This window comes from Gadus chalcogrammus, chromosome 16, assembly GCF_026213295.1.
Source record: "Gadus chalcogrammus isolate NIFS_2021 chromosome 16, NIFS_Gcha_1.0, whole genome shotgun sequence".
Taxonomy (NCBI): Eukaryota; Metazoa; Chordata; class Actinopteri; order Gadiformes; family Gadidae; genus Gadus; species Gadus chalcogrammus.
Genome location: NC_079427.1, coordinates 7,379,834 through 7,389,468, shown reverse-complemented (window position 1 = coordinate 7,389,468; position 9,635 = coordinate 7,379,834). Strand labels below are relative to the sequence as shown.

At 47.0% G+C, this 9,635-nt stretch overlaps 3 protein-coding genes across 4 annotated transcripts in view; 2 read left to right on the top strand and 1 right to left on the bottom strand.

Annotated features, from left to right (window-relative positions):
- mmp23bb (matrix metallopeptidase 23bb) overlaps positions 1–1,413 on the top strand; it is a 6,942-nt gene extending 5,529 nt beyond the window's left edge. Inside the window, exon 8 of the mRNA XM_056611910.1 lies at positions 958–1,413. Within this exon, the coding sequence (XP_056467885.1) occupies positions 958–1,144 (187 nt within the window). The 3' untranslated portion in view covers positions 1,145–1,413. The remainder of the gene's footprint in view (positions 1–957) is intronic.
- A 681-nt stretch (positions 1,414–2,094) lies between these two features.
- Positions 2,095–3,627, bottom strand: serp1 (stress-associated endoplasmic reticulum protein 1). The gene is made up of 3 exons (XM_056611363.1): positions 3,406–3,627; positions 2,970–3,045; positions 2,095–2,608 (listed from the first exon to the last, which is right to left on the bottom strand). Exons 1-3 carry the CDS (start codon positions 3,487–3,489, stop codon positions 2,568–2,570), a joined length of 201 nt encoding a protein of 66 aa, XP_056467338.1. The 5' UTR covers positions 3,490–3,627; the 3' UTR covers positions 2,095–2,567.
- Positions 3,628–3,984: 357 nt separating this feature from the next.
- On the top strand, positions 3,985–9,593 carry eif2a (eukaryotic translation initiation factor 2A). 2 transcript variants are annotated; one of them, XM_056611131.1, is made up of 16 exons: positions 3,985–4,043; positions 4,599–4,668; positions 4,764–4,835; positions 4,975–5,093; positions 5,206–5,305; positions 5,431–5,513; positions 5,631–5,704; positions 5,837–5,981; positions 6,294–6,410; positions 6,752–6,908; positions 7,140–7,224; positions 7,815–8,147; positions 8,320–8,430; positions 8,552–8,668; positions 8,817–8,882; positions 9,106–9,592. In XM_056611131.1, the coding sequence occupies exons 1-16, from the start codon at positions 4,022–4,024 to the stop codon at positions 9,163–9,165; spliced, it is 1,731 nt and encodes a 576-aa protein (XP_056467106.1). In that variant the 5' UTR covers positions 3,985–4,021; the 3' UTR covers positions 9,166–9,592. The 2 variants fall into 2 exon arrangements, with proteins under 2 accessions (XP_056467106.1, XP_056467107.1); XM_056611132.1 differs by having other exon boundaries at positions 3,992–4,212; positions 9,106–9,593.
- Positions 9,594–9,635: the final 42 nt, after the last annotated feature.

Here is a 9,635-nt window from a genome sequence, read left to right as displayed (position 1 = left end):
CAGAACCCACATAACAACAATGGAGGACATTGATAACATTACTATTATTAGCTGGCATGTTGAAGAAGTTGAAGAAGTGGAATATGTTGGCTGCGGCGCTGCTATGGCTGTTACCAGCATGGTTGCCATGTCGCTCACGTGACTTCGTCACACTCTGGCCAATCAGTGGCCGGCCGTCTGCCGATGTCACCATTTAGCATCGGCTCAGCCGCTTGGAACCTAGAGCGAGGCGGTGTCACGTTAAAATTGTACCGGGGGCGAAAATTGTACCGGCCTACGTCATCAGTTGTTTACATCTTGACAACCTGCCGACAACATTCGGCTCATGTTTCCAAAAGACGAAATAACATAATACAGATAACGGATCGCTAGATAACACTTGTTCTGACTTTATATTTGTATTGTATTGAATTGTTTAATCGAGGCGATCGCGTCAAATGACGTAGGAATGTACAAGAACATTCCTACGTCATTTGACGCGATCGCCCGTTTCCCGGCAACAGACGACCGCGTCGTCTGTTGCTATTCGATTAAACAATTAAATACAATACAAATATAAACTAAAAACAAGTTTTATCTAGCGATCCGTTATCTGTATTATGTGACTTCGTCTTTTGGAAACATGAGCCGAATGTTTTTTGCAACCTGCCCGGCAACAGACGATCGCGTCGTCTGTTGCCAGGCAGGTTGTCAAGATGTAAACAACTGATGACGTAGGCCGGTACAATTTTCGCCCCCGGTACAATTTTAACGTGACAGCGGCACTAGAAAAAGCAGCCACTTCAGGTACCAGATACCATGTTTTCGCGGTGGAAACGCAAAAAATGCGAGCTGAGTCGAGTCGAGTCGAGTCGAGTCGAGTCGAGCTGGTACCATGCAGTGGAAAAGCGGCATTAGTAGCACTGGTTAACGGTTATACTGGTTTACTGGTATAACTAGTTCTCTAACTATTCCCAGCTGGTTTAAGGACGGGGAACAGCTTGTGTCCTCGGTCCCGGGTCACATGGTGATGAAAGGTCGCGACCTCCGTCTCCTCGCCTCCCAATTCACAGAGGGGGTCTACACCTGCCGCCTGCATCACCATGGCAACGCAGTCTCCGCAAACTCATGGGCCGTCCGGCTAAAGCCCGAGCAGAACAGTTGAGAGAAAGAGAGAGTGTGTGTGTGTGTGTGTGTGTGTGTGTGTATGTTTTTAGTTTTTGTGTGTGTTAGTGTGGAACTGTGTGTGTGCGTGATACACTGGTTGTGGGTGTGTGTGTGTGTTACAGTGTGTGAAATATGTCCTGCAGAGTGGGTGTGGCTTGTGGTAAAGGGGTGTGTGTAAAGGTTTATACGAATGTGGGCGTGTCAAGAGGAGTACTCCATCAGGTCTGAATCATTCATAAAATAAACCTTATCCACTGGTGCGTCTCCTGTCAACTTTTCCACTATTTCACACTATGGATTATGATATATAACATATATTTAATACATCATCGCTCCAAGTTAACCTAATCATACTATCTTAAAAGCAACAATAGAGTTCGCCATAATTATCTTCTTAATGATTTAAAGCTAAATATTTAGCTATCGTTCACGTAATAAGCTTTGAATACATAAAATGTTATGTTATCGTGCTTTATAATATATCACCACCAGGAGGCGGTGTGTACATAATCTGCTGATACATCTCAAAGTTACAGCAATATCTCACAATAAAAGGCGGTCCTTCTGACAAGTGGGCTTCGAACGCGATGTGATTAAAGGGACATCCAGTCGTTCGATTTAATATTATTACTTGACTTTAGATACCTGTAGGAGAGATACCTGTAGTCTGATTGCATCAGAATTTGAGACAACATGCTATCAATGACCGTTTCGTTGACCAAGGGTTAAAACAGCTGATCCTTAATCTTTGACCAATGTGTGTTTTTGTTAATAGCTACCTTTCTACTCACTGGATGCATTCTTTGAGTGATAAATATTAAGAATCTAAATGTTTAAATACTAATAGCTCAGACCACTGATATTGACTGTAGTTTTCTCAGTTTGGCTGCCATGGGTAAAGTATGTTGGTCTACTTTTAAAAACCGAAATGTTTTTTTTGACATCCAAAACAAAGAGGAAGAGAACAGGGCAGCAATGTGAACCTTTATTACGTCATCACTTCCTTCTCACTCAACGTCATCAATTCACATGATGTATTGTCATTTACTGTTGAAACAAAAAACAGGATTTGGTTTGACATGACGTGTCGTAGCATTGTGGAACAGCTGCTCGCAGCTCCAGGTCCCAGTGACCTCAGGGAATGAAGATGAAGAAGATGATGATGGTGGCGAAGACATTGATGATGATGATGATGATGATGATGACGACGACGATGATGATGATGAAGAAGACAACGGCGATGATGATAATCAAGTTGATTTTGGGAGAACTTTCCTTGAACCCCCATAGTCTTTGGAATATCATGGTCTGGCGTAACCATGGCGACGGGAAGGTGTGTACAAATGTAAATTCAACATGAATTAGAGAACCAGGATCCTTTGGTCACCACCATGGCCTCCCCGCCAAGAGCTGAGGTCACTCTAAGCCCCCATACGGATGCTCTGGATTATCTGGAATATGGCTGACACACAAACACAACATGGTCAACGACACACACACACACACACACACACACACACACACACACACACACACACACACACACACACACACACACACACACACACACACACACACACACACACACACACACACACATCGCATATAGTACAGCTGAAGTCGCCATGACAACAAGCCAAATGTGTGCTGATAGTCTGGTGGACCTTCACCTTCAGATTGTCAACAGGCACACACACGCATACAAAGTACACTGTACACACACACACACACACAAACTTTAGCCATGCAACTACTATACAAGTATTTTCCCATTGTTTTGATAGAAATAGTTTAGTGTTGTAATGTTATGAAAGATGACATACCTGATCCACACACCACGAAGATGAAGAGGGCCAACAACCAGGGTCCAACCACACCTTTATCATCCCCGAGATTCCTCTACACACATACACGTCACACACACACACACACACACACACACACACACACACACACACACACACACACACACACACACACACACACACACACACACACACACACACACACACACACACACACACACACACACACACACACACACACACACACTAATTAGTATTCAAGCAGTTTCCGTTCAGTTTTTTTCACTTAATCACACATTGGCAGCACATTAAATATAACCAAGATTGAAACAAGCAGTTTACATATAAACTTGATCTAGCTCATACTAGCTTTGGAAATATTGGAACCCACCCTGAATGCTTCTTATCCTACCGTTGGTATATTGTCACATACCGTGGATGCATTGTAACCTACCGTGGACTTGGCAACATTCCCCCTCAGAGTTATGTTCTTGCTGTGCTTCTCGTTGGCCATCCGGATCCTCTGTTTAGCCACCATGGTTGAAAACGAATAGTTGTTGAAGTAGTTGAGATGTTGAGGACGAGCGGAGAGGACTTGAGGAAGAGAGACAAGAGGCCTTTCGCGGACTCCAACTTGTATACGTCTACACTCCAAGCCCCGCCCACCGTCTGTGGTCGTGTCACTCGGAGAATCCACAACACACACTTTGTATAGTTGACGCCTTTTGTACTTTCAAATGACTATTCAACATAATGTTTATCAACCGGTTTTAAATACGAGTGCGATTCTGTTGTTAATTTTTCATATCCTAAAAATACAAAAAAAACACAACAAACAAAACGAGCAAAACAGTAAAGATATTTCAAGTCTATATTTAAATAAAAAAAGAACACATTTTTAACACCGTTTAAATTATTACATTATTTTTTAGAACAAAGACAATAACTTAGTTTCATATTGAATTGTAATAAATTATCTATTTTATAGTTTTTGCCGATGTGGCAAAGAATGAAACGCCCCCTTTCTCTGCGCGTCCATTCCACACGGTTCTGCTTCCGGTACAGTCAACATGGCGGCCCCCATGCTCGCAGGTCTCTAAAACACACATTTATACACCTTCAATTTTCCGATGTAGTGATATGTTGTGGTGTGGAGCCCGGCTAGCGGTAGCGGTGCCTGGGTAGGGGAAGAGAGTCAGGAGATCGACTTGCTGCAGTCATGTGGCGGGATCCGGACTGTGGTCCATGTGACACATGGCAGGTTAATCCACTCTAGATACTCTTCCGTTCTAAACTACTGGTTTAAGAGTCGGGTACGTTAGGTTTGTCTACTGGTAGCCAACCGTCATTCGGCGATCCTGCTCTAAACTTATAGTTTGATCTGGTTAAATAGTAAAAGAGTCTCAGTTAAGTTAGTCACTCTTCATTTAACCATCAACTGAAGGTTCTGTTCTAAACATCCGGTTTGATCTGGCTAAATAGTCAAAAGTGTCCGGTAAGTTATCCACTTACCAGACATTTGTCTACAGGTATCCAACATTTGGAGGTCCGTACATCTAGTACTGTTTAGTTAGTTAGTGAGGTAACCAGAGTGCTGTGTAGTGAGTTAGTTAGTGAGGTAACCAGAGTGCTTTGTTTCCTCCTCAGTTCGTGGGTCAGATGGAACTTCAATGCTGCAGGGAGTTCCAGTCTGCAAGGATGACCCTGCCTTCCCCAGGTCCTTATAGCTCTCCTGTTGCCTACCTGTCTGTCCTTCACATCTCGGCTGTCTGTCCAACTGTCTGACTCCCCCCTGTGTGTGTGTTCCCCCAGAGACCCTCGTCAGGGCCGGGTCATGTCGTTCAGCAAAGATGGCAGTCTCTTCGGCTGGGGCAACGGACAGAAGTAAGAGGCCCGCATGCCCCGTCTGCTCCACACACTGTAGCTCTGACTGAACGTCCGACTCTCCACCTGCCCGTCTGTCTACCTGTCAACCCGTCTGTCAGTCTGTTAACTGCCTTCTCTCTACCTTTGTCTCTCTCAGGGTCAGTGTGCTCCGGTCAAAGGACAGTGAGGTACTGCAGACGTTGGATCTTCCTAAAACAACGATGCTCCAGTTCTCTCCTCTGAACACCATCCTGGTTACCTGGCAACCATACAGCAGTACGTCTGATGTCCCATCCTAGCTCCTAGAGCTGCTCCGCTCCCTGATGTCATCGATATCTTGACCCACAGCAACTCTTGTGTGTGTGTGTGTGTGTGTGTGTGTGTGTAGCGACAGCAGATAACCCCCAGGGAGACTCTAACCTCCAGCTGTGGGACGTCCAGACAGGGGCACTTCTCAAATCGCTGTACCAGAAGAAGCTTGAGGGCTGGTGAGACCGGGGGCTAATGAGACTAGCATGTTCAAACACTGGGGCTAACGGGACTAGCATGGTATGACACTGAAGCTAACGGAACTAGTATGCTCACACATGCGTCTGTGTTTGTGTGTGTTAAGGTCTCCCTGCTGGTCTGAAGATGAGAAGCTTGCTGTGAGGAGTGTCAACAATGAGCTGCACTTCTTTGAAAATAACGACTTCAGTAAGAACCTCATGCACAATCTGTCTTGTCTGATATATATACTGTCTCTCCGTCTGTCTGAGATCCTCGTATCTGTATGTCTCTTTCTGTCTGTTTGACTCAGTTTTGTGTTTTCAGACACCATCGCTAACAAGCTTCACATGCAGAAGGTGTCGGACTACATCCTGTCTCCAGGAGCTCAACCCAGCAAGGTACCCCCCCCCCCCCCCAACATCCCAAAGTAGTATCACAGGTTGAATCCCCCAGGCACACCTGGACCTCTGCACTAGAGACTTTGGGGTTCAGTGCCCAGGGGTTCAGGATGTGGTGTTGTATTCTTGCAGGTGGCGGTCTGCGTACCGGGCAGCAAGGGAGCCCCCTCTTTTGTGCGTATCTACCAGTACCCCAACTTTGGTGGGCCCAGCGCCGCCCTGGCCAACAAGAGCTTCTTCAAGGCCGACCGAGTCTCAATGGAATGGAACAAAAAAGGTCCGGACAACCCTCTACCCGTCTGTCCTTCTGTCTGTCTGGACTAACCTCTAGCTGTATTTCGCTCAGTCTGTCTGGACTACAGTCTGTCTGGACTGCCATCGGTCTTGTCTGGACTACAGTCTGTCCGGACTGCCGTCTCTATCTGGGTGAACCTCTGTCTGTCTGTCTGTATGGTCCACCCCTCTACCTGTCTGTCTAAACAACCTTCCAACCACCCGTCTGTCCCTGCAACCAACCCCTTTAGTCTTTCTCTCTGTTTCACCTCCCCAACTCCCTAAGCGGCGTGCGTGCGTGTGTCTGTGTGTTCAGGCACTGCAGTGCTGGTGACGGCCAGCGTGGATGTTGATAAGTCAGGAGCTTCATACTACGGAGAACAGAATCTGCACTACCTCGACATCAAAGGAGAGGGCGCTGTTGTTCAACTACGTGAGTACACGGCCCCCCCCACCGCCCTGCGCACGGTGTCGGCGCGTACACATACATCACCCGACACGTAACCTCATCACCCGACACGTAACCTCATCACCCGACACGTAACCTCATCACCCGACACGTAACCTCATCACCCGACACGTATCATCACCCTACACGTCTTCGCGCTTAACGTGATGACATTGCCCTCCACATTGCCTCATCGCCCTACATGACCTCATCGCCCACTAACATCCCCCCCTCACAGGTGACGTCAAACAATGTAAATGAGACAGAACGAGCATGCTAGTTTGCGCAGTGCTTCTCTAGCAGTTGTCTTGGGTTTTTGCGAACAGCGAAGAACGGGCCCATCTACGACGTGGTGTGGAGCCCAACCTCCACGGAGTTCTGCGTGGTCTACGGCTTCATGCCGGCCAAGGCCACCGTCTACAACCTCAAGTGTGACCCCGTGTTTGACTTCGGTACCGGACCACGCAACGCTGCTTACTACAGGTCAGATCCCGGACAACTCTCCACAGATGATGGTTCAAATTTATTGGACCACCTCAAACAGGTTCTAACCACTTAATCACACTTCCGATTTACTTCATGTGATTCTGACTGGATTCGACTGGTTCTAAATGTTTCTGTCTGGTGTGACCTGGTTTGGAAAGATTCAGATTGTTTCTTACCGGTCTCGAATGGTGTTAACTGGTTCTAACAGCTCTTGCTTGTTGTGATCAGTCCCCAGGGCAACATCCTGGTGCTGGCTGGTTTTGGAAACCTTCGGGGTCAGATGGAGGTCTGGGATGTCAAGAAATACAAACAGGTATGGTAGTGGCCTATGAGGGAGGAGCCTAATGGGGAGGAGCCTGTGGGAGGGGGTCATGTGGGGAGTTGCAACATGAAAGAGCTTGGATGCTGTACCAAAAAATGGCAAATTTCAGATTTTCACTGATGATAAGGCAGTGACGCTCTTGCTTGGAGCGAGCAAAACAATCGACAGTGATTGGTGGACATTTGTCTCCCAGCAATGAGGTATTAGATGATATCCGCTGTCATGATAGTGTAATTAAATCAGCGACTGGTTGATGCTTTATGGTCCAATAACGATATTGATACAGATTTTAGTTTTGCAAACAAGATTCTGAAATACGGAGCTCCTTTGCATTACCGCCATCGTGTTGCCTTACTGCCATCTGCTGGACTGTGCCTCCGCCAATCTATTCCAACATTGCTATGCCATGTGGGAACGGGCGCAAGAAGGACATTTTTCTAAACTAAGTTGCATGTGTGAATTGTCAAAAATTACTAGCAGTGCCTGAAATGTTATCCCAGTGTATTTTACCGGGAAAAAGGAGAGTAGGAGACCATGAAAGGATGTGTCTATAACCTACTCACTGCCTCCGTTCCAATCAGGTGTCTAAGCCCCAGGTGCCGGACTCCACCCACTTCTTCTGGTGCCCTGACGGGGAGCACATTGTCACGGCGACGTGTTCTCCGCGCCTGCGCGTCAGCAACGGCTACAAGATCTGGCACTACACCGGCACCCTGCTCCACAAGGAGGAGACGCCGGCAGGGAAAGAGCTCTGGGAGGTGCGATGGCAGCCCTCCCCGGCCGGAACCTTCCCCGAGCGACCGGTGAAGTACCAGGCCGCCCCCAGCCCTCTGGGCAGCACCCAGCCCACCACCACCCAGGCCTACCGCCCCCCCGCCATGCGCAACCAACCAGCCACCGCCAGCACCAAACTGGTGAGGGGATTAGATGAGAGGCTGATTAACTGGATGGATGGATGATGTTCTTTGTTGCTTAGAATAATGGATACGTGGAGGGAGATGGGATGAAGTGGGAGGCCAGCTGTGTTTTAGGCAGGGGTGCCTGTGGGTCTTCCCAGGTTGAAGAGTTTGTTCTTACCTGTTGTAGCATGAAGAGGAGGCTCCCCAAGACATGAGGCCTGGGTCAGACAGACAGCCGGTCTCCAAGGCAGCCCTGAAGAACCAGAAGAAGAGAGAAGCCAAGAAGGCCTCAAAACAGGCAAGTCTTCTACTGGCTCTACTAAGAACTGCCAAGTGCAACATTCTACTTAATGGTTGTACTGGGAACTGATGTTACTGGTTATAAAGTCTCTTTTTTTTTTTCTCTTTCTGGTAAAAAGGAGGCAAAGCCTGACGCCGCGGAGCCCCATTCAAACTCCGCCCCCAATCCCAACAGCCAATCAGCTGAGAGCTGTGGAGACCCTGAAACAGACAAGAAGATCAAGAACCTAAAGAAGGTATGGAACTGATTTAGAATAAGAATAAGAACGCTTACAACGCTCAGAATACTAAACACTTACAATACACCTACACCAGTTGGAACTCCTAAAATACTGAGAACACCTAGATGATGATTGATTAGTAAAATGGGTGATTGATCCACAGAAACTCAAGGCGATCGAAGAGCTGAAGGAGCAGCAGGCATCTGGCAAGACTCTGCAGAAGAACCAGGTGAGTCACCCTGTCACATAATTACCATCTTTCATTCCGTGATCTCATATTTAGTCAGGATGAATGTATGGATGATAAAGGAGAAAAGGTTTGTGGAGGGATGTCAGAGGAGAGACACAATGGTGGCAGGATGATGGAGATGAGGGAATGATGGAGGGAGTGAAGGATAAAACCGAACGATGGAGGGATAGTGATGGAGGTTTACCGTTTGTATCTCCTCTAGTTGGACAAGTTGGAGAAGGAGGAGGAAGTACTGCAGGCATTGGAGGTGTTGTGTGTGTAAGAGTGACTTCATCACCTCTTTCCCCATCACCTCCTTCTTCCCATCATCATCACCTCTTCCTGCTCCTCCTTACCTTCCCCTGCCCGGCATCATTCCTCCTCCCGCCCACCATCATGGGCTGCCTTGCCACCAAGTTCACAGAGGAGTAAGACCATTGCGGTTATGTTCAATTGTTCATTCATAATAAATGAAGTTCTTTGTTCATGAAGTCTGTTTTCTTCTGAGTCCCAACCTGAAACCTCATCAGCTGCGCTACACCAGACCAAGCCTGCCATGTTCCTCCTCAACGGTCAACCACAATAAACTTTAAAGATGGTGATGGGCAGAGAGAGACTTTTAGCCATCAAGCCAAAGTGCAGAAGTAAACGAGACTTAAGTAATGTTATGAATATGTAGAACTATCAACCAAATAATATATTAAACTGCACCGATAAGGACGGAACAAATATTTGAAAAAGTATGTTTGTGAA

Coding starts and splice junctions, on each gene's coding strand:
- eif2a (XM_056611131.1), top strand. CDS start 4,022: ATGGCGGCCCCCATGCTCGCAG. Junction 5,705..5,836: donor CAGGAGCTCAACCCAGCAAG/GTACCCCCCCCC, acceptor GTATTCTTGCAG/GTGGCGGTCTGCGTACCGGG. Junction 8,883..9,105: donor AGACTCTGCAGAAGAACCAG/GTGAGTCACCCT, acceptor TATCTCCTCTAG/TTGGACAAGTTGGAGAAGGA.
- serp1 (XM_056611363.1), bottom strand. CDS start 3,489: ATGGTGGCTAAACAGAGGATCCGGATGGCCAACGAGAAGCACAGCAAG. Junction 3,046..3,405: donor GGAATGTTGCCAAGTCCACG/GTAGGTTACAAT, acceptor GTATGTGTGTAG/AGGAATCTCGGGGATGATAA. Junction 2,609..2,969: donor CTTCGTGGTGTGTGGATCAG/GTATGTCATCTT, acceptor TTTGTGTGTCAG/CCATATTCCAGATAATCCAG.